The sequence below is a fragment of the Dreissena polymorpha genome, chromosome 13, assembly GCF_020536995.1.
Source record: "Dreissena polymorpha isolate Duluth1 chromosome 13, UMN_Dpol_1.0, whole genome shotgun sequence".
Classification (NCBI taxonomy): Eukaryota; Metazoa; Mollusca; class Bivalvia; order Myida; family Dreissenidae; genus Dreissena; species Dreissena polymorpha.
The window spans coordinates 5976397-6002136 of record NC_068367.1 but is presented as its reverse complement, the minus strand read 5'-3'; the positions used below and the strand labels follow the sequence as shown (position 1 = coordinate 6002136).

At 35.4% G+C, this 25740-nt stretch overlaps 1 protein-coding gene across 12 annotated transcripts in view; it reads right to left on the bottom strand.

Annotated features, from left to right (window-relative positions):
• Window positions 1-1886: 1886 nt before the first annotated feature.
• LOC127855428 (transmembrane protein 198-like) overlaps window positions 1887-25740 on the bottom strand; it is a 268058-nt gene continuing 244204 nt past the window's right edge. For 9 of the 12 annotated variants that reach the window (XM_052390995.1, XM_052390994.1, XM_052391000.1 and 6 more), the window contains 4 exons: window positions 14831-15182; window positions 6227-6790; window positions 4699-4838; window positions 1887-3998 (listed from right to left, as the gene is read on the bottom strand). In XM_052390995.1, the coding sequence (XP_052246955.1) occupies window positions 3873-3998; window positions 4699-4838; window positions 6227-6790; window positions 14831-15056 (1056 nt within the window). In that variant the 5' untranslated portion in view covers window positions 15057-15182 and the 3' untranslated portion in view covers window positions 1887-3872. Of the gene's footprint in view, window positions 3999-4698; window positions 4839-6226; window positions 6791-14830; window positions 15183-16054; window positions 16080-16304; window positions 16408-21438; window positions 21525-25740 lie in introns of those variants that run through there. The other 3 variants (XM_052390987.1, XM_052390998.1, XM_052390999.1) reach the window with 3 other exon arrangements.

The following is a 25740-nucleotide window of genomic DNA, read 5'->3' as shown; positions in this document are numbered from 1 at the left end:
TTTTCTCTGACATAAAATGACTGGCTTTTGTTGGTCTATGACATAAAATATCTCATATTTATCTGACACTTTATGATGACGTTTCTCTGATATTTAATGATTTATGTTTCTCAGCCATTTATTGTCAAATTGCAGGTATACTTAATGTAATTTGGCCATAGTGTACATATATATATATAACAACAATCCTCTTTTTTTAAATAGCGGGGTTTAACTTTAGAGAACTATTTATCCTACACACAAAAAATATTTATTTCTATTGTCAAATCATAAAGAATATATTTCACAATTTCATCACTTGAACATTCTCTAAATTTTACATGTTTTCCGATTCACACTTTATCTCTGTTTTTCAGAGTAGTCACCATGTTATTGAACTAAGAGTCTCAACAATATTGTGAACTGATACTAGAAAGTGCTACATTTACTATGGTTATGAAGGTTCTTAGCATCTCCTATCCTCTGGTTTTTGTGCATTGGTTGCTGGATCTGACCTAATTTGGATCACTTAAGAATTTAAAATCATTTGATCTGTTTATGAATTGTAGGAAAAATTACCACAATTTTGAATAAATGTTACAATAAAATAATCCATTCCAACGTCAGTAGTACAACTCACAATCAATACAAGCCCTTATTTTAACAGCCTATCTGCTTGCGTACAACTCTTATTATTTTTCAGTTTCATCTTTGTCGAACAGCATATTGTTGAAGTTTGGCCAAACAATTATTGCATTTTTTTACTTGATGAAAGAAATCAAACTTTATTAAGAATCAAATTAATGACAGCCATTTGTCTATTACCTAATTTGTCCACTTTTTTACAATAAATAAGTGCAGTCATGAATATTCAAGAAGTGCCGTCATGAATATTCAAGAAGTGCAGTCATGAATATTCAAGAAGTGCAGTAATGAATATTCAAAAAGTGCAGTCATGAATATTCAAGAAGTGCAGTCATGAATATTCAAGAAGTGCAGTCATGAATATTAAAGAAGTAGAGTCATGAGTATTCAAGAAGTGCAGTCATAAATGTTCAAAAAGTGCAGTCATGAATATTCAAAAAGTGCAGACATGAATATTCAATAAGTGCAGTCATGAATATCAAAAAGTGCAGTCATGAATGTTCAAAAAGTGCAGTCATGAATATTTAAGAAGTAGAGTCATGAGTATTCAATAATATTCAAAAGGTGCAGTTATGGATATCCAAGAAGTGCAGTCATGAAGTAGAGTCATGAGTATTCAAAAAGTGCAGTCATGAATATTCAAAAAATGCAGTCATGAATATTCAATAAGTATAGTCATGAATATTCATTCAAGTTATTTTGAATACTGAGTGGGTTCATCTGGTTATGAACAAGAGGGTCAAATGCCCTTGTAGGCTCACCTGATATCACAAGAAACTTCACTGATCTTATCTGCTGTGTGACATTGTGTCATAAATGTGACTTCTGACTAGCTTTTGTATCCCTTATGATCTAAGCAAGTGTCATGATGATTGGACAAAATATTTCACTTCTTGATTAAAACTAGCTTTTTCTTTAATTTGACCAAATTATGACCCCACAATGACCCAGTTTTTAACAGGGTCCAGACTTCATCGTGACAAATGTTTTGACAAAGTTTCATGAAGATTTGGCAATAAATGAGTTCTCTACGAGTATTAACAAGGTAGAAGTTGAGAACATACAACAGAAAATGCAAGACGGACAACAGATAAAAGGTGATCACGAAAAGTCAACATGAGCATGTCCAGCTCAGGTGTGCTAAAAATAGACCTTATGAGCGAAATAAGCAATATTAGACCTTATGAGCGAAATAAGCAATCATAGTGCAGCACTTAGGTTGAAGAGAAAAAAGCTGTAATAATAGGAACAATACACACAAGTATTTTCATTATTTTTTACCTCTCAGTTCCACTTGAACATTTCATAAACAAAGATAATAAGCAACAAGGTGGACAAAACAAGTAATGGCAACAAATATACGAGCCAAGTTCTGGGAAAACAGGGCCTAATTCATTTGCGTGTCGTCCCACATTTGATGGTGTTTTTTTAAAAAGAAGTCACATCTAAACAAAAATCAAGTCATGGTGGAAATTTGTGTGCCTGATTAGTTTGTGCAGACTTCACAGGCTAATATGGGGACATTTTTTTACACAAATGCATTAGACCCAGCTTTCCCAAAATGAGGCTCATCATATTACATGATTTCGTAATCTCTAGAATTGAGTGCATATCAATGACTACAAAACTTGTGGTATCAAGTTGAAAAAATACAAACTTTGTATGCAATAAAATCAATAAAGAGGTAAATGAATTCTCTTCCCATACAAAATGAACCTGCAGATATATTTAACATTCATTTCAGTGAATTTGGAGCAAAAGTGCTTGAAAAGCAGCATAACAGATCTTACTTTAAGTAATCCCAACTTAAGCAGCAAAGAGAACGCAGAAAAAATCATGGTCAACATTTTCAGCAGCCAACTACTGTGTTTGTTTAAACTTTACGAAAATTTACAAAATTGAAACATAGATTGAAATCGTAATGACACGGCAATAAATAAATAAAGAAAACAAACAACACAGCTTCATAAGAACATAACAATATGCAAATCGGTACAGTGTACACAATTTAATTTGTTTTGTTTCTACCTGTGTTAAACACAATAACAGCAACATAGCACATACCCAGTCAATGCTGGGGAAGAAAATTAATCTTGAACAATCTATCATGAATTATGTTAAAAAAAAATACATTTAGATCATGAGAAAGATCCCTAAACTGGTCAAGCTAATGTAATTAACTCTCTATTTCCTTCAAACACTATGCTTCTTAACATACTGTTAGTTCATTATTATTTGTTGGAAATTAATGTTTTGTTGATTTCATTGTATTTCCACCAATTTTACACAACACATCTAAATGATGACACATATTCCTCTTTTTTTCAAAATCAGAAATCCAAGAATTTATTTAAGTGTCAACAAAAGAGTCATATTTTGAAAAACCACAAAATTTCATGCCAACGAAAATACCAGTAAACGATTTTACAGTACCTTATTCTTCTTAATTAGTTTGTTATTCTTTGCATAAGTTTGCACCATTATCTGTATGGTAATTTCAGAACACTCATAAAAATGTACAAAAAGTAGTATCAAGAGTAAGTAATTAAGAAGCTGATTAAAACATTATTCATTTGTAACTCTTTATAATTAAACACAAAAACGAAATTAATTTATAAAGAGTATTTGCACATAGTTTAAAATATAAGAGTCTCTTTACCCTTGGGAATTTTTTTTTTCAGCTTAGAAAGCTGTCTTTAATTTAATCAAACATATAGTTAACATCTTCAGATGTGTGGTAACATATACACTCAAATAAACTAATAAATGCTCTTTAAACAGAACAATCTAACTGAAAAACAAATTAGAAACAATAAATAACACAATTGTATTTTTTGTTCGTGAAGATGTCTACCAGACAAGACTTAGTGTGAAAAACATTTGAATGAAACTTTTTATTTAGCATTTGAATGGCAATATTCATCATTATTTATAAATCATATTAAACATTGATAAAACACCAACTTAATGTGAGAAAAGCTGATTTACAGAATTATATGTGTAACTTAATGCACGAAAGCACACCATTTGTATGCAATACAGTCTACCACATCACCTCCACAATGAATACCAAAAAGTACAAACTGCTGAAGGTCATTCACGAGGTCAAGGTCAGGTATAGGAAGTGTGACCCACATTCCGACTATAACCAGGATCACTGCCGGCGTAACTTTCAGCATATTGCATCCATCCAGAGTTAAAACCTATATTAAAATTGGTCAGCACAAATAAACGTATGTCAATCCGGTTCAGACTTCTGGAATCTGGGTCAAGGTTGTGTTGGTACTCTCGGGCTCCAACGCTGCGTCAGTTGGAACAGGGGTCATGCGACGCAAAGATGGAGACAATTTAGACTGCACTGTCTGGAAATAGTTCTGAAAACACAAGACATCATTTGAGTTGTGTTCTCAGCAAACAGGGCATAATGCATGTGCGAAGTGTCGTCCCAGATTAGCCTGTGCAGTCTGCACAGGCTAATCAGGGACGACACTTTCCGCTTTTATGTTTTTTTTAGTTTCAAGGAAGTCCCTCCTTACCTTAAATCAAGTTTAGGCTGAAAGTGTTGCGGACTGCAAAGGTTTATCTGGGACCACACTTTACGCAGATGCATTATGCCCAGTTTTCTCAGAACACGACTCATTTTAATAGATATGGTGGCATGTAGTGAACATGAAAAAAAGAATTTTTGTTTTATGTAGCGCTCATTATTGATTTAAGTGTTAATATGTTATAATAGGATAACCTATAGACTAGTCATAATCTACAGACTAATTAACCCTTTATATCTTAGATACGTATTTTGATGCATTTGTAGATCCTTAGAAAGCTAAATTTAATTAAAGGCCTTTCTTACTAGATCCAAGTTTTAAAGGTTTCAGTCCCAACCTTTAGATACTGATGAGCAGCAAACAGCATAAAACCTTAACAGACTGCGTGTTACTCGCAGGCTGTTCTGGTTTTATGCTGGTTGCAAAAGCCATTTTCACTTTGCTTCTTATGGGGGAAAGGGTTAAGATTTTCATTGATTGTATGGGACAAAGGCAATTATAGCACTGGTGGGGATTACTCTATTACCTGTGAGAGGACGTCCCCGTTCACCCTGCGCACCTTGTAAAGGTGTCTGTAGCGAGACTGGTGCGGATTTTCCCGGGGCTTCTCCTTAGTCCGTGCTGCTCGCTTCAACCGGAACTCACGGCAACGCCGGTTCTGCATCACTAAAGAGAGGAAACAGATAGAATAGAGAAGTCAGTTTAACCCTTCACCACTCAGATACACACTTTGACGCATTTGTAGTCTCTTCGAAAATCAAATTAATTGAAGGCCTTTCTTACTAGATTCAAGTGTTAAAGTCGTCATTTCCATACGTAAGGTACGAATGAGCAACAAACAGCATAAAACCTGAACAGACTGCCAGTAACGCACAGGGTATTCTGGTTTCATGCTGGTTGCATAGATCATGAAGTTTGCTTTTGAGCGGGAAAAGGTAAAACTCCGGATATTGTTTAAGGATTATTACCAATTTATTCAAAATCACCAACATTACCATGCTGTTTTGTAGACAGTTTTTAAACCCCAAATTTTAACATGAATGTATTTATTACTGTTTAATATAAACATGACTGATATGTGCAAAAGCTTTTATGTTGTTTGCCAGAATGGGAAGGTAATTATTAAACCACTGTTCAAAAGTTAGGAATTGAGAGAGGGATTGTCAAGAAATTAATTCCTATAAGGAAGGCAACTCTTAAATATATATCAGGTTTTTTTTTCCTTCTTTGGGACCCGCCGAAAATCGGCCCTTTCCCCTCGGATTTTTTTTCCCCTCAGCTTGTAAATTTTTCCCTAGATTTCATTTTCCCCTAAAAAAAAAAAAAAAAAAAAAAAATTTTTTTTTTTTTTTTTTTTTTTACCTTTAAATATTTAAGTAAACCTGATCCACTATAGAAACTAGAAAAATCTTGCATAATTAAATTATCTGTTGCCTTGAATTTGTTTTAAAAACAGTAAAATATGTTAAATTGATTATTTTAGACTTTGCTTATTTTCCCCAAAATCCAGCTTTTCGCACAATTTTCTTCCCCAAAATTCGACGTTTCGCGCGATTTTTTTCCCCTCAAAAAAGGCCAGGCCCTTTCCCCAAAATCAGATAAAAACCCCTGTATATATATATAAATTATCTCTCTTTGATGGCTATATATATATATATATAGCCATCAAAGAGAGATAATTTATTTATATTTATGTTACCAGAGATAGGATGATCAATATCTGAATATCCAAAAATAAGGAATATGGAAGAAGAGGATTTCATTCATGACCATAATAAGATAACACATACACAAATATAAGTTACTTCAAATATGAAAATAAGAACTGGCAAACTGAAAAGTCATCTTGAAAGAATGAATAAACATGTACCAATTACAAAAAATGCCATACAACACAAGTTGTTCAATCAATAAATTATTTCTCACTCTATGGTTGAATATGTCAAAATATTAATATTTGAACATCATACCAACACATGGTTGTACTATCTTATTTACTTCAAATCCTTAACATTAAGAAACATAAAACATTACCTCAACATCAGTGTACTCACCATTTCTATGATTGAATCCTTTGCCAGTAATCTTCCACTGAGTGACGGCCCCAACAAAGGAGCAGAACGGCCAGCAGCCGAGTATGACCCACGTGTACCAGCACAGCGGGGGAGACAACTCCGCCTTACAACGGTCCTTCAGGTAGAACATCAGCATGAACTGCTCGATGAAGTAGTCAATACACGAGATCATGAGTATACCACCGAACACACTGCTACCCAGAATTGTTCCCGCTTTTTGGAATCGTAAAGTGACCAGAGCGAAAATGATTCCCGTACCCACTAGAACTCCAATGGGTATCCACAAAGTCTGCGGATGAATAAACTGTTCCAGTAGAATGAGAACACAGACGGCAACGGAGACCCCGAGATTGAACCCGGTGATGAACAGACCCACGTATTGCACGAGCATGGTCAGTAGGCCACAAAGAATGCCCGCACCGAGCGCAATGCCCGCGTTGATGAGAGGCGTGAACGTGCGCTCCTCCATACAGATCAGATAGACTAGAATGGCACCGAACAGGAAACCAGTCAGGAACATCACCATCTTGAAACAGCGGTACCCTGCAACAGACAAGCGGGATACTAAATTATCATAGCGGTACCCTGCAACAGACAAGCTGGATACTAAATTATGTGACAAACATAATAAAGCAGAATATGCATATGAATCTGATTTTACACAGATCCACTAACATATAAATCATATCATGTTTGTCTCTTTCCATTTTCGAACGATACTCATCTTAAATGCATTAACTTTGTGAGTAACGGTAGACTAACTCCAATTTCCCAACACTGATTTCCGTGATGCACATTCACTGTGAAGATTTGTAATGAATGTTTGTTGTTTTTATCTCAAACATTATATTTTGCGTTAATTGACACACGCATTAAATTATTCCGTAATAACCATATGATATCCGTTGTTAATTTTAATGTTATTTATCATTTTCGCCACGCATCGCATATTTCTCGTCTGCTTGCCGCCATCTTGGGCGTGTGTAAAAACAGGCGTTTACAATCGGGATACATCGACTATCGTCGGTATCCTCCGCAATATAGAGAGAGATGTGGATAGCAACGTAAAATCGTATTCGGCTAAATTCGCGAAAAATACGTAAGTCAGTTGTTGTCCGGCGACGATTCGCGACTCGATCGGCACTCATTCGAAATTATTGCTAAACTACATTGTAATCTTATTGGCTTTATTGGGAAAATTTTGTCTTTTTTTGGGAAATTTTAATCAAATTTTTGGGAAAAAACGTCATTTTTTGCAATTGGGAAGCAGCCGAATATCGGCTGTAATTTCTGGCAAAAAAAATCACTGTAGCGGTACCCTGCAACAGACAAGGGGGATACTAAATTACCATAGCAGTACCCTGCAACAGACAAGCGGGATACTATTACAATAGCGGACCCTGCAACAGACAAGCGGGATACTAAATTACCATAGCGGTACCCTGCAACAGACAAGCGGGATACAAAATTACCATAGCGGTACCCTGCAACAGACAAGCGGGATACTAAATTACCATAGCGGTACCCTGCAACAGACAAGCGGGATACTAAATTACCATAGCGGTACCCTGCAACAGACAAGCGGTATACTAAATTATCATAGCCGTACCCTGCAACAGACAAACGGGATACTAAATTACCATAGCGATACCCTGCAACAGACAAGTGGGATGCTAAATTACCATAGTGGTACCCTGCAACAGACAAGTGGGATACAAAATTACCATAGCGGTACCCTGCAACAGACAAGCGGGATACTAAATTACCATAGCGGTACCCCTGCAACAGACAAGCGGGATACTAAATTACCATAGCAGTACCCTGCAACATACAAGTAGTATACTAAATTATCATAGCGGTACCCTGCAACAGACAAGCGGGATACTAAATTACCATAGCGGTACCCTGCAACAGACAAGTGGGATGCTAAATTACCATAGCGGTACCCTGCAACAGACAAGTGGAATTCTAAATTACCATAGCGGTACCCTGCAACAGACAAGCGGGATACTATTACCATTGCGGACCCTGCAACAGACAAGCAGGATACTAAATTACCATAGCGGTACCCTGCAACACACAAGCGGGATACTAAATTACCATAGCGGTACCCTGCAACAGACAAGCGGGATACAATATTACCATAGCGGTACCCTGCAACAGACAAGCGGGATACTAAATTACCATAGCGGTACCCTGCAACAGACAAGCGGGGTACTAAATTACCATAGCGGTACCCTGCAACAGACAAGCGGTATACTAAACTATCATAGCGGTACCCTGCAACAGACAAGTGGGATACTAAATTACCATAGCGGTACCCTGCAACAGACAAGCGGGATACTAAATTACCATAGCGGTACCCTGCAACAGACAAGTGGGATACTAAATTACCATAGCGGTACCCTGCAACAGACAAGCGGGATACTAAATTACCATAGCGGTACCCTGCAACAGACAAGTGGGATACTAAATTACCATAGCGGTACCCTGCAACAGACAAGCGGGATACTAAATTACCATTTAATATGAGCCTCGCTCTGGAAACACAGGAGCTTAATGCATGTGTGTAAAATGTTGACCCAGATAAGCCTGTGTAGTCAGCACAGGCTTATGATGGACAACACTTTCTGCCCACAATGGATTTAGGAGTTGTTCAAAACGAAAAATTCCATAAAAGTCAAAGTGTTGTTCCTAATTAGCACATGCTGGGAAAACACTTTTATCACATGGATTAAGCCCCCAAACATGGAAAGCATTGCTAAACAACTTTATTCTACCATACAAACAATCAAGGAAGCTATTTTAATATACCCTCATAAAGGACAGTTTAAATATATGATTATGCTAGTTACATTCCATAAGCATTGAGTTTTTAAAATGCAAAAGGTAAATTTCCAATCATTATAACTGGCCTATGAGTCAGCAATCATTCACTGGAGTTTAATAAAACGGTCTCCAGGTGAAGTGCTTATACATGTATGCAGGGTTTATTCCACTACTTTGAGAATGGGGCCAGGTTTCTTTGGATTGTAAAAAAATCACAGCATTAAAATTGGGATATTGGGGTTGCTGTTGTTTAGCTAACAAATGTTTCAAATTGAGAGTAAAAATGTTTTGAATATTAATATATTTACTAAGGTTCAACACATAGAGATGGATGGGAGATGAACTAAATGGCCCAGGATTTAAATGAAACAAAAAACACTGGTAATATGTATATATTTTATATGTATAAGGCAGGGGAAAAAGTATTGATGTGACATTTGTTTAAGCTCATGAAGATTCTATTGGGAAGAATGTGTCATAAATGTATTTTTAAAGTCAAGATTAAGAAAAATATGTACTTGTATTCATTTGGGACACCTGGACATTGTAAGTGATCAACGTAAATGTGTGGTATGCAACCTAAATGTGTGGTATGCAACCTAAATGTGTGGTATGCAACCTAAATGTGTGGTATGCAACCTAATTGAGCCTCACTCTGTGAAAAAGGGGTTTAATGCATGTGCTAATCTGGGAAGACACTTTTAGCCTATACTGGATTTTTGTAAAGAAGGGTCTGAGCCCACTGCACAGGCTAATCTGGGACGACACTTTACGCACATGCATTAAACCCCTTTTTACAGTGAGGCTCAAATAATATCGAGAATGAATATCACTTAATTTGTTCTTTAATGCCCATTTAGAAGCAAAGTGAAAATGGGTATGTGCAAACAGCATAAAAACCAGAACAGCCGGCGAGTAACTCGTAGTCTGTGCAGGGTTTATTCTGTTTGCTGCTCATCAGTATCTAAGGGTTGGAACTGAAACCTTTAAAACTTCGATCTAGTAAAAAAGGCCTTTAATATAATTTAGCTTTCTAAGGGAATACAAATGCATGAAAATACGTATCTAAGTGTAAAGAGTTAAATGCCCTTATTATGCTGATGTTAGGATAACAGTTATTCCAAAGTAGTTTAGAAACCTTCAAAATATGTTGTCAAACTACTTAAAAGCTCTAAAAAAATTGTGTTCAGAAAAACAGGCATGTTTATTAATAAGTGTTTACAAAAAAAGTGAATATGTCAAAAATATGTAGTATAAAATAAGAAAAAAAAATTTAACAAAGAAAATAAGTACAAATAAGTGCAGTTATTAAACTATTGACTTGACAATGTGTGGTCGCTATCTATATTATTCTCATCTATGTCAGTCATTCCGACAAAACATATTTATTTGCTGTCAGAGTGTCTATTTGAATTGATCATTCTTCAAGATGATGTATCTGTTTTGTATTTACTTTAACACATGTTGTTGTAGATGTATGTTAATAACGATTATCTCTATATGCAGCGATTTTGCCCAATTGGGAAAAGTACTGGTACCAACCCAATTGTGAAAATTGTGTGTGAAAAACCCTAAAATTGGGAAAATTTGCATCGAGAAATCTTCATATTGGGAAAATTGGTGTTATTAATTTAATTTGTTGCTCCCAAATACTTTAAAATTGATAACTAAGTGTTGTCAAGTTGTCTGTACTATATTTACTTAGGTTCAAGTCATAGAGCTGCATAGGGAAACTTACTTAATGTTATTTAAATTTAAAACATTTTTTTTTTTTAAACCTTCAATTGGGATTATTGGGAAATTTATAGTTTTTTCCTAACTGGCAAAGTGCCGTTTACCGGTACTTTATAAAGAAGGAAAAAAATCGCTATGGTTAAGTCAAAATAAAGTTTTCTTTTCTGTTCTGCATTATTTCTGTATTTAGGATGAAACACTTTCTTTGACCATCCCAATTAATTGAAAACACAAAAAGGAATACCATTATGCTGTCTGTTTATTTGTTAAAAGCACCACTTCTGGTTTGATAGCCCTTGAAACACAAGGAGAGTGCATTCTTGACATGAAACATTCACTGTATTATCTAACATCACAGCCGTCCTAAATCAACTTACATTATCACTAATAGCTTTCCCATGTAATTGACAGCCAATCTGTCATTTTAGGCTTGGATTAATTAGTCAGCAATTAGATGGAAAATAGAGCTTTACAGCTAGGTATGTAAATGTAACACAATCAGTCATGTGGTATATACATAAGGTAACTTACAGACTGGTCAAGCTTTTACTGTAAATCATTTTCGACAGGGAGGTGATGAACACCTTTGTCTATTTTATGGTGATAGAAAAGTATGTATGGGCTAGGCATTGTGAAAAGGGGGTTTAATGCATAAGCATTAAGTGTTGTTAAAGATAAGCCTGTGCAGTCTGCACAGGCTAATCAGGGATGACACTTTCCGCTTTTATAATATTATTCTTTTACAGGATGACTGTTTTTGACCAAAATCCAGTTTAGGCAAAAAGTCACAGGCTAATCTAGGATAACACTTTACACACATGCATTAAACTCCCCTTTTACATAGAACGGCCCATATTTTTTATAACAGGGAAATCCTCTTTCACTTTTTTCTAGAGGATTGTGGTTGTGCCATCCCATATTTTATCATACATTACACATCAAACACTTAAACAGTAATTGTCACATGAATGACATCAAAGAGTTTTTGCTACTCATTGATTGCTATTGATTGATATTAATTGCTTGTATATGGAAGAAAATCAATGGTTTCCCTCGGCAACTTAAATATTGGTGTTGTTTCCAACTGAAAAACCCCGAAACTTGTGTAACTTCGTGGTGGATTTTTTTTATGCTGAAAGGGACCTTTATGAAAAAATTGACAAAATTATTTAAAAAATATTCAGATTTGCAAATTTTCGTTGTTGTTTTTTTGCAAGTAAACAGTAACACTGAACATTTACCATGCTCTAAAATATCCATTATAGGCATCTTTTCATGATTTAAAAACCTGAAAATTATCAATCGTTACAAACGCGAAATGATTGTATAATTTGGAAAGTTCTGTTGTTATCGCTTTTATTTTGTTACACGATGATTGCTTAATACAGTGTAAAATACCATCCGTAATTATGTCAGAACGGATGGTCCGGTTAAAGAGTTAGTCTTTTACTCCAAGGGTCAGTGGCTCGAGCCTTAGAGTGTATTACTTTTTTTTCTTTCTTTAATTTATTTTTTAATGGAACTCTATAGTTCCAATGATTACATTTATCAATTTAAAGCATTTAATGACAAACTTGAAAATATGAAAAAAATTGTGACAAGGTCCTTTTAAGGTTATAATTGCTTGTTATATAAATTTGACATTTGAAAATACAAAATCTTTCTGGAAATGGCAAGGTGCAAAGCCCCAACAGACAGGTAATATGATTATTCAGATTATTTGATCTGTCAAGAATTTGTTGATTTGCAAAGTCCAAAGAATTTCTTAATTCCTTACATCCAAAGATTTTTTAAAGTAGGAAATCTAAAGAATTTCTTAATTAACTTGATCCAAAGAATGTCTTGATAACCTAAATCCAAAGAATTTCTTAATTAACAACATCCAAAGAAATTGTTACTGTGACACTTTCAATTAAAATGTAAATAATGGTCTTTTCATTTCCATAGGATTTTTCCTAATACATGTATTAATTAAATTGCAAAGAATTTCACACCTTTTGTTTTGACAAATCCGACGGGACCTCAGGGCAGAGGTGTGTGTGTGTGATTGATAACCAGTATAATATTTATTATTATGCTTTATATTATATTTGCTGCATGTATACACTGATAAATAAACAATAATAACCAATAATAAGGTAAGTTATTAATGTTTTGAAATGGAAAAGGATGCACCTTTAAACATGTTACATGTACTGTGACTCAAACAAACTTTCCTGAGGAAGGTTGTAATGTTCTATCTCAGTGTCACACCTGGTATTGATCACATCAACAAGAAAATATATGGGCTGTGCTCTGTGAAAAGGGGGTTTAATGCATGTGCCTAAAGTGTCGTCCCAGATTAGCATGTGCACTTCGCACAGGCTAATCAGGGACAACAATTTCAGCCTAAACTTACTATTTGCTAAGAAGATACTTTTTTAAACAAAAGACTGCACAAGCTAATCTGGGACAAATGCTTCAAACCCCCTTTACACAGAGCATGTCCCATATTTTTAGGGAAATCTATGATCATGTTTTTATGATTTTTTATGGAAATGCCTTGAAAATGAAGTTTTTTTTTGTCTTTAATGATGACAGAGATTTATTTAGATAGGCTTTCATTTTTTAAAGAGAAACAAATATTTTTTTTTATCGTTAAGAAATTAGATGTTGTTGTTGTTTACATTTTAGGCCTTGTATACACCGTTGGCTAAAATGCAAACCTGAAAACTGCCCCACATCCTAGCAGTCCTGAGGTTTCAAATGAACCGGAATCATTTTCAAAATAAAAAAATAGTTCATTAATTACCACAAAGGTTCTTGTTTATTTTAAGGAAGATAATTGTACAAAGTATGAGAGTTTTGTAATGTTCACAGGGCTTTACTAAAGAAATATAAGGACATTTGACCCGCCCTCATTGAACCCAAGTTTTTAACCGAAAGGAACCATTTTCAAACGTAGCGGAGATAGCATTAACAAATGTTCTTCTCAAGTTTCATGAAGATTGAACATAAAAATGTAACTTCAAGAATGTTCACAATGTTTCAATATAGCCATGTAAAGAAAACTGCCCTGACCCCTATAAATTATTTTTTCAATGAACCAGAATAATGTTTGAAGAACTAGGCCAAGACACCATTACAACAAATGTTGTCTGTATTTTTCAAGAAGATTGGGCAAAAATATGACCTCTAGAGTTTTGACAAGCTATTCTTTAAGTTTGATCATGTGACTTATATTTTGACCTCAAGTGGTCCTGTTTCCAATTGAGATATCAATACTTGAAAAAATGTTCTGACCACGTTTCACATCGTCGGATACCCACGACTTATTCATTCCTTACTCTCCAGCATTAGCCGTGGGACAATATAAGCAATACACGCAGTTTTGACCTTAACTGTAACCTTTCAGTAGACCAACGAAATCGCAGTTTACAAAAAGAATTTCGCTTTGGAGGTTTCAATGCTTCGCCTGGATTATTGCGATTTGATACACCAAGCTTTTCCATCCACCTGTCCGAGTGATTAAAAAGACATCGCGTCCATGTAAGAGACTAGAGATACTTTTACTCTGATAGTCGTTTAGATTCTCAATTTTAAAGTATACGCATGCACGACGAAATTCCATTTCTACGGACGACGCAATTTTGACAACAAACCCGAAGTATCTATAGTACGAGTTGTATCATTGGTAAAAAATATCCTCATGAAACCGTGAGAGATCCAATGAATTTACTGGATTTGACACACCCTAAAACGGTGAAAAGAGCTCGTTATGTCCCACGGTCGATAAAAGGAGAGTAACGGAATGGGTCGAACGTGGTAATCCGACGATGCATGTTTCATAGACATTGGCAAATAAATGTGACCTCAAAGTTCCCATTAGTAACAACAGCAGACAAAATTTTTAATCACAAAAGTTCATCATGAGCATCGTTGTGCTCAAGTGAAATAAAAAAAGGCCAGTGATTCCTGAATTTTCAGTGCCAAAATGGCCTATTTCCTTGTTATAAGTTACATTAAATAAACTTTACTCACCGAAAAAAGTGTATAAAATCCCAAACAGGAAACAAATAGCACAGGTCACTGATGTGGGGATATCATAGTTAGTGTTAATGACATCACATGACGTGATATTCCACAGTTTCCCAGGTGACAGCGTAGTGGTCATATTCAACATGAGCACTGTATACGCCTCCGATGTCATGTCGGGGTGTTTTAGACGTGCATCAAACTCCAGGCTACTTAATTCCGGTTCTGCCATTTTACTTGTAGGTTCAAATGGCTTTTGTAGAATGAGCACTATTGTCTTAATGGTTCTTCTGCTAAGAAGATTTTCAGCAACCAAATAATGAGGGGTGGATGCATTTCTGTTCAAAGGCTGTCAAGTCTGAAATGAAAAACATCACATTTCTGAAAAAGTTGTTGAATAAAAATTGAGCTTTTCTCTGGGAAAACAACATTGACTGCAAAGGTTCATCAGGAAGGGCACATTCGCTTCTATCGTCTTTTTAAAGTTGTTTCTTAGTGAAAATCCAGTTTCACATATAGTGTTGTCCCAGATTAGCCTTTGCAGACTGCACACACTGATCTACGACGCAGTCCGCACAGGCTTATCATGGACAACACTTTCCACTTTCATGATATTTTTCGTTTCAAGTAGCTCCTTAGCAAAAATCTAGTTTAAGCCGAAAAGTGTCGTCCATGATTAGCCTGTGCCTACTTCACAGACTTATCTGGGATAACACTTAGCACACATGCATTAAACCCCCTTTTCACAGAGCGCAGCTCAAAATACAAGACTATGGACTCTTGGAACTAGTTCTAGCACTCTTCTGATGAAAGATACTCTGAGAAATAAAATCTGTCAAATGCCAACACTATGAATTAAACCCAACTGCTACTATTCCGAAGAAAATTCACACAAAATTACTTGCTTATATTGTTTATAGTATTGAAAGAGAATGCAACAACAGTTATTGTGTTGCTGTTTAAAGTTCACATAATTTTCTGGTCATTTTATACTTTTTATCATTTCACTTACAAATCATAACTATGTAAACAATACAATTTGAACTAATCCAATGAGCAATTCCAAGACATAAATATATCAGTTGTGATCATACAGAATCTTAAATCTGTTACAAGATGAATTGACAGGAATCTTTTGATAAACTTACATCCATAGACAACAATGCATAACACTTGATACCTGCTTTGATAAACTTACATCCATAGACAACAATACATGACAATTGGTACCTGCTTTGATAAACTTGCATCCAAAGACAACCTAACACTTGATACCTGCTTTGAAATAAGAGATGTGATTTAAAATTGACAATTTATCCCTTTATATATATGTGTCTCATATATGAAGAGACTGAGTGACAGACATAGAAAGAAGACAATCTGACATGTTTGTATTTAATGGGGATGTGCTAAAGCCTATTCTGATTTAATTATCAATCCCATTTAATCATTAACAATAACAACTCAATCAAATAGGAACCTTTCCTTTAATCCTCAGATCAATACCATGTGCAATAAACGTAACACAAACATTACACATTATCCAAGCACAGTAAAGTACATAAATACATCCATAAACATGAAGTGTATTTTCTCCACTGGATACAGAACACTCAATATCAACATTAAATAAACAGTGTTGAAATCTTGTAATCCTGTTAACTACTTAAATTGTTTTTAATCCCAGGCATTTATCAAATAATCTTGCAGGGAATAAGTAAAGGTTATTTTTACCTAATTCAAATGTGTGAAAAGTTTAGATACACAAAATAAGACGTAATAAATATTAATTAGAATCTAAATCTTTTCACGTTTTGGTAAATTGACAAAATTAACAAAAATTGTTTCAGATTTGCAAATTGTTGTTGTATTTATGATATTTGTGAGGAAACAGTAATACTGAACATTTACCAAGCTCTAAAATGTCCATCATATGCATCTTTTGACAATTTAATAACCTGAAAATAATAAAGCGTTGCAACCAGAGGGCCAGATAAGATGCGTATTTGCATACAATACGCATGAAAAAAATGAAAATACACATGACTTAAAATTTTGTTGAGTAAAAAAACTCCTGGCTAAATTCGGATTACACATCGTGTGCAATTTCAATGCGTATTCGCCATTTATATATGCAAATAAATTCATGTAAACATGACTGGTTCCCGTCATTGTGTCCACACTGGTAAACAGGTAGTGACATCGCCATCTATGTATAGAATGTGGTTTTCGACCTAATTTACTCCTCATCCAGAACGGTATCATTTCAATTTGGCCCACGATAAAGGCTGATGTTGACACAACAGGCTCCCTGCTGCATTGTTGAGAATCGATGAACGCTTATAGTGAAAACATTTAGCAACACATTCGATAAAACCCGAATCACCCAACTTCAAGCATATAAGTTTTGCTATCACTTCATCTTGTGTGTGGCACTATGAAACAAACTTTTTCCTTCAAGCACTTTTTAAATGGCAACCGAAATACACATATAATAAACAAGTTTTACGGATACCACCCGCTTACCATTCAGATTACGTGACTAAGCACATGTTTAAACTGTTAGATATATTGAATCCGGTTTGCAATCAATGAATTCACTTAAATCATAATGTACATGCAATGCGAAAACTTGCTGTTTGCTTGTTTTTCATATGACCGTCACGATCTATGCCGTCCTGACCGGCAGTCTCTGTTCCGAAAGCGCTTTTTATTTTGTGACGCATGCCGCAGCGTCTGCATGTGTTTGTGTTTTATTGTCATGTAAATAAAACAAGGGACAAAATTGTCACAAAACCAGGTTTTCATTGTGAAAAAAAAATCTGATAAAGGGAGAAAACTCAAACTGAACTTTTGAAATGACCAAAAAAAATTAACCCCCTTTGTAAGTTTTTTTTTTTTTTTAAATCTATTTTTAGTCGTGGCGACCTTGACATTGGAGATATTGACGTGATTCTTTCGTGGGACACACCGTCCCATGATGGTGAACAAATGTGCCAAATGATTTTAAAATCTCACAATGAATGACATAGTTATGGCCAGGACAAGCTCATTTATGGCCATTTTTGACCTTTGAACTCAAAGTGTGACCTTGACCTTGGAGATATCGACGTAATTATTTCGCGCGACACACCGTCCAATGATGGTGAACAAATGTGCCAAATGATTTTAAAATCTGACAATGAACGACATAGTTATGGCCCGGACAAGCTTATTCCGCCAGCCCGCCAGCCAGCCCGCCAGCCAGCCAGCCCGCCCGCATTCGCCAATCTAATAACCAGTTTTTTCCTTCGGAAAACCTGGTTAACAAAAAGTAATGGCGGGCCAATAAAAAATATGGTATATTTTTTTAAGTGGCTTGCCAAATCAAGACGGAAAAAGAGATTAATGGCTGTTTATAAGCCAAGTGCAAAAAACAACAGAAAAACTGTTAAATAAAACAAAAGTGATCGCTTTATTGTGTAAAAGACTGCTTGTTATAGTGAGTTAACACTACATGTACAATTTATTATTAATTCTGATCCTTTCAACATCAATACTTCTTAAAATTATCAGATTTTGATTTTTACTCATCAATTAAAAAATTCATGAGTGAAATACCCCTCGGCTGAAAAAATTATCTGGAGCTCTGGTTGCAACGCAAATGGATTGAATAATTTGGAGAGTTCTGTTGTTGTGGTTATATTTTGTGACACTAGAAGGATTGCTTATATAAAGTATAAAATAAATCACTCAATGTATCAGAGCACAGATGGCCGAGTGGTCTGAGCGTTAGACTTCTACTCCAAAGGTCAGTGGTTCAAGCCCAGTTGAGGGTTTCTTTTTTTTCTTTCTTTAATTTTGTTCTTGTTTTTTTACTGGAGCTTTTTAGATCCAATGTTTACATTTATCAATATAAAGTATTTAATGACAAACTTCAATACATGCCAAAATCTGTGAAAAGGCCCCTTTAATCAATATTGTTCATGGTGATAATTAATTTCTTATAATATAAACAAAGAGATAATAAAGCTGACCAAGCAGGAGATACCATTATATTATAGAAATGTAAACAATCAAGTTATAATCTCTATCACACTTTGCAAAGAATGGTATAAATTGTGCAATATTGACTAAACAATTACTCAATTTACCATTAATTATATTTTTTATTGATTGGATATATGCCTGTTATGTTATTTTACATTTGAAAGTAAAAGTGTACTAAAATTATTAGCCTATTAACTTATAGAAGTTATTGATTAAAGCTGCAGCACTTTCCTTTTAAATAGTGTCAAGAAACCTCTTGAAAATAAATTGAAAATGTTGAACATATAAAGCATTGACATACTACTGTTTTGAACACTTAAGTTGTTTGGACACCAAAGTGCTATGCCACAATGCCCTTTGTTTACACAACAGCAAACAACTGAGTGCCTTCAGCGCTTTGATTTACATATGACCAGATGATGATGCAAGTTTTGTTACAGCAAAAGGTGACTATCATTACTAGGTCAATGTCGGACAACATTGCATACCACTTCAAAAGCACCATATCAATGTTCTATGCCTATTATCTGATAAACTCTGATAGTGGTCACCATCTGATGTCCCTAGCACAGAAAATGAAAAATAAACATGTACCTCTGATCCATAAATAATAACTGTTCAATGCTCCAGCTAGGATTTGAAATGGGCAGGGGGGGGGGGGCTATTTTGTCAAAAGGGCACTTTGGACGCGAAGTATTTTGTCAAAACGGCTCTTTCGAGCGCGCGGGCGTATCTGGAATGCTCCCTGTTGCATATTAATTTATTCTATTAATAATTGTTAGAATATATTATTCCAATTATTATTAAACCATTCAAATAAAATGTTTACCATGAGGAATCCATTAATTACAATGTAATAAGAGATTTATTAATTATCATATGTCCAAAAAAATAATAGTAAACGGCAGGGTGGGGCCTCGGAAGTGCAGGACAGGGCTTCGGAAGGGCAGGACAGGGCTTTGGACGGGTAGGACAGGGCTTCGGACGGGCAGGGTGGAGCACTCTTCCATTCAGGCCTAGCTGGGGCAGTGAACTGTTGATCTATAAAACTCTATGTAAGAGACCACAAGGCATAGTTCTTAAGTATATCTTATAGGAAATCTCCTTTTCCACACACACTTATACATAATATACAAATAATTATGTGTATAATATCATTATACCCATTGCTTATTGACACAGTTAAATATTTGTTAAATAATGTTGAATACCTTGTAGAAAAGAGATTATGTGGAAAAGCTGGACAAAAAAGTCTTATTCCAAAAACAGTTTAAAAGTGAATTAACACTTCTACCCAAAATAAAATGTTTAAAATATTGGTCCATTAATGTATTATTGTCATTTGAAATCTGTAAAGTAAAATAGCATTTGTAGTTTTCAATAATTTGATATATTTTGTATTCAACTGTCTTCTAGCTGATTGTAATTATTCAACACTATTCAAACGAGTATAGATTTGTTGGTAAACATTAATACAATAAAAACAAGGGCTGTTTGTAAAACATGCATGCCCCCCATATGGGCTCTACGTTGTAGTGACAGCCATTGTGTGAATATGTTTTTTGTCACTGTGACCTTGACCTTTGACCTAGTGACCTGAAAATCAATAGGGGTCATCTGCCAGTCCTGATCAATCTACCTATTAAGTTTCATGATCCTAGGCATAAGCGTTCTTCAGTTATCATCCGGAAACCATGTTAATATTTCGGGTCACCGTGACCTTGACCTTTGACCTAGTGACCTCAAAATAAATAGGGGTCATCTGCTAGTCATGATCAATGTACCTATGAAGTTTCATGATCCTAGGCATAAGCGTTCTTGAGTTATCATCCGGAAACCATTTTACTATTTAGGGTCACCGTGACCTTGACCTTTGACCTAGTGACCTGAAAATCAATAGGAATCATCTGCCAGTCATTACCAATCTACCTATGAAGTTTCATGATTCTAAGCATAAACATTCTTGAGTTATCATCCGGAAACCATTTTACTATTTCAGGTCACCGTGACCTTGACCTTTGACCTAGTGACCTGAAAATCAATAGGGGTCATCTGCCAGTCATTATCAATCTACCTATGAAGTTTCATGATTCTAGGCATAAGCGTTCTTGAGTTATCATCCGGAAACCATTTTACTATTTCGGGTCACCGTGACCTTGACCTTTGACCTAGTGACCTGAAAATCAACAGGGGTCATCTGCGAGTCCTGATCAATCTACCTATCAAGTTTCATGATTCTAGGCATAAGCGTTCTTGAGATATCATCCGGAAACCATTTTACTATTTCGGGTCACCGTGACCTTTGACCTAGTGACCTCAAAATCAATAGGGGTCATCTGCGAGTCATGATCAATGTTCCTATGAAGTTTCATGATCCTAGGCCCAAGCATTCTTAAATTATCATCCGGAAACCACCTGGTGGACCGACCAACCGACAGACCGACATGAGCAAAGCAATATACCCCCCTCTTCTTCGAAGCGGGGCATAATAAAAAATATGAAAACAAGTCCCTTAAATATTGCGAAATAATGGTTGCAAGGCACAAATCAACAAATACCCAGATGTCAAGCAACATTTCTCTCACCTTGGTGTTGACAAGGAAAAATAAATCCAACAATTATCTTAAAACAACAAGATTTCTATCAGCTGGTGTGTATAAACATGTCCGACCTAGAAGATAAAAAATGATGGATTGAATTGCTAACCTGCCAACAGGCATTAACTGTGCACAGTGTAGACAGCGATCATTAATTAGTCATTACTGATAACTATTGTGTGTACAGATCATGCAGTAGAAATAAATCAGCCTCACTTTAGGAAAATGGGGCTTAATGCATGTGCTTAGTTAAGTGTTGTCCAAGATAAGCAGACTGCACAGGCTAATCAGGGACACAATTTTCCACAGGCTAATCAGGGACACAATTTTCCACAGGCTAATCAGGAACACAATTTTCCACAGGCTAATCTGGGACACAATTTTCCACAGGCTAATCAGGGACACAATTTTCCACAGGCTAATCTGGGACACAATTTTCCACAGGCTAATCAGGGACACAATTTTCCACAGGCTAATCAGGGACACAATTTTCCACAGGCTAATCAGGAACACAATTTTCCACAGGCTAATCAGGGACACAATTTTCCACAGGCTAATCAGGGACACAATTTTCCACAGGCTAATTAGGGACACAATTTTCCACAGGCTAATCAGGAACACAATTTTCCACAGGCTAATCTGGGACACAATTTTCCACAGGCTAATCAGGGACACAATTTTCCACAGGCTAATCAGGGACACAATTTTCCACAGGCTAATCAGGGACACAATTTTCCACAGGCTAATCAGGGACAACACTTTCCACCTAACCAGGATTTTTGCTATAAAGAGACTTTTCTAAAACAAAAAAATACTACAAAAAGTAGAAAATGTTGTCCCTGATAAGTCTGTGCGGACTGCACAGGCTAATCAGGGGCAACACTTTAAACAAAGCATTAAGCCCAGTTTTTCCAGAGAATGGCTCAAATAGGTCTAACCTATGAAATAAAGAGTGATAGATTGAATTGCCAACTTGCCACAGGGAATTAACTGTGCACGGCCTAGGCAGGGATCATTAATTAGTCATCAAAGAAAACTATCCTGTTACAAAAGGCAAATTAATTACATGCCCATGTATACAGTTCATGCAGTAGAAATAATTATTTCTTCATTGGGAGACCAGGTTAAATTTGAAACTCTTAAATTAAGGACTGTTTCAGATTTAATTTATTCAAATATTAACTTTGTTAATACAAATTATCTTTGGTCCAAATAATTTGATTGTCAGGTTCTCATACGATTTGTGCTTTATCCATAAACATTTAGGACAGAAAACATTTAATTGTATCTTAAAGGTTGGAGTGGTGGAGTTCTTTCGTTATAAACCAATTCTTATCTACAAAAATGCACCTTTAAACAATTTAAAGAACTTTACCGAATGTTCTCAGCAAATCATTAAATCTTTAAACTATGAACTTTTAAAACCTGAGTGAAACATTTATCTCATTTTCCATTTGGTGGCATGCAAACAAAGATGAGTGCCATTGGATTGACAGACTGCCTTATCTGCAGGGACAAGGGCTGATGTTTCCATCTGCAAACACTGAAATGGCTCATGAAATGACTCATGAAGTTTAAGATTTGCAGTTCAAATGATCTGTGCTCTTCGCAGGCTCAATGAATGTTGGTAAAGTGTGGTCCAAATTTCACCTGTGCAGTACACAGGCTCATCAGAAACGACACTTTCCACCTTGACTTGAAGAGACTTCTTTCAAAAGAAAAATTCCACAATCGTGCAAAAGTGGCGTCCCTGATTAGCCTGTGCTCACTGGATCACAATTTCTGTACATTCATTAAGCCCAGTTTTCCAGATAGGGGCTGATATTTGCAACAGCCTTTACTGACAATGACTCATCAATTTTACGATTGGAAGTTTGTAACCTTAAACCACTTAGATACGCATTTGTAGTCCCTTAGAAAGTTATATTTAATTTAAGACCTTTCTTACTAGATTCAAGTTTTATAGGCTTCATCTCCAAACCTTAGATACTGATGAACAGCAAACAGCATAAAACCTCAACAGACTGCGAGTTACTTGCAGGCTGTTCTGGTTTTATGCTGTTTGCACATATCCGTTTTCACTTTGCTTCTTATGAGGGAAAGGGTTGAGCCCAGTTTTCCAGACAAGTGCATCTGCCAATATTGAAAATGACTCATGAATTTCAATATTTGTAGTTTAAAAAGAGCATATTTTTACTTTACCCAGCATAGCTTTCTTATGACTGGTGATAATATAGATTCAAGCTTTAAAATCCAATAATTAAACAATAGTTCCTACCATACACTACGCGACCTGTGATTTTTGCCGCGATTCTCGATTCCGAGCGACAAGAAAATAAGGGTGATGTCTCGGCAACCGTCGCGCGATGTATCTCGCTGTTACGCAATCAGCGCGTATCACTGCAAATCACCGCGAACCGCCGTGGTTCACCTTTTTAAGAGATTTACATTAAGGGTTACACTACATTACATGTACATGTAACATATATGTATACACTTAATTATAAATTGCAATAATAAAGCTTTTGTTGTTGTTGTATGCAATGGGCGTATTAGCTAAAATACTCCCGTTCCGACATGAACGTGATGAAGTAATGTCGGAAGCTTTAACGGCTCCAAATTAACATAACAGCGCAGAAGAATGATCATGCAATAATTATTTTACATTACATGTAAGCATTATTTAACTAATCGCATTAGCAGAATGTTTATTAAAACTTACAATCAATTATATTCCAGGCCCGAATACACTACCACTGTTCAAATTCCATATTGTTGCAATATACATGTAGCGAAGCACTGTGTAAATTGAAAGTTGCATAGTGTTTCGTCATTGGTCGGTTATAAATACCTTGTTTCTCTACATGGTATTTGATTTCGACGAAACTAATAATTTGGTAATTTACAAGAAATATGATATAAGTTTTCCATTTAAACTTTGATCTTACCGTGTGTGTTTATTGACGTTATTAATTATGTTAATACTTATTTTTGCATTTCATTAAGAATTATTACGTGTAGCCCTTTTGTTAACAGTGTTTAGCAAAATATTCGCGCCTTAAGACACGGAAAATTGTTAAAGTAACACTTTCATTTAAAGGTTAAATGTAATCGGTAGATTACATCTAATTATTTGGACTAAAATATGCTATACTTATTTATTTTCTGCTTCAGGCTCCAATGCGGATAACTCGTGTTACTCGCGTTACTTTCCGAGCCTTGTACATACATTCACAATGCTTGAAAAGCCGGAAATCGGAAATACATTACTGTGCTATTTTTAAGTACATGTTATTATTACATCGTGGTATATAATTTGTTGTTATTACATCATTGCCTATATATTAAAGCCGTTAAACATTGTGTTTGTTTTGCTGAAAAAAAACACGAGTATATCAACGTAGCACTTAGCGTTCGCAGAGTTCAATAAATTTATGATGATGTATAATGTACATGCATTTCTCTGGGTTTTCACGCCAAAAACAAAAAACCCTCAACATTTGATTATTTAGTGTGTACTGTCCAGCGGGTGATAGTGTTTGTTCAAGTGTCTAATTGGCACTCTTTGTACGTGTTCAAACTGTGAAAAGATGTGACAATCACAGAAACAACAAGATGGCGCTGCCAATTAAGTGCGATAATGGAACAGTTTGGATATATTTTTCGGCGTTTACTCAGATGGTCTCTCACAACAAAAAAACTATACAAGTCAAGGTATTATGTTTTACTTCTATCAGTAATGATACTGATACGGCGTGTTTGATTTGAATTGACTGTAAAAGAAATATCAAATTGTTGGCGAAATAACTGTTTTAAAAATACCAAAGAAACATTTAACCGAAATAAACAGAATTCAATGTTCTCTGCGCTACGCAGTTTGTATAAAAAATCAATACTTGCACACTCCTATACCTTGACCCTGTACATTGCCGCATAATTTTCGCGCTCTTTTGTCGGGAAATATACATGATGACTATATTGAAAGCATTTGTAAACGTCATGTTAACATTAAAACATCGGAAGTGTGTTTCAGATTATAAATTTTTATTCTCATTTGGGAATTTAACGGAACATTTATACTTATGGTATATTTGTTTTGAATAGCATAATAATTTGTTACAATGCTTTACGTGTGAAAAAAATGTTTTGATAATATTATGCATTAATAGCACAATTTCCAGGAGGAAAACGTTTTTTACATGAAGGCGTATGACGCAATAAAACGTTTTTTGTAAGATCGTATTGTATCAATCTAAATTTAAATACGCTCGTCCAATGAAAGCTGTGTCC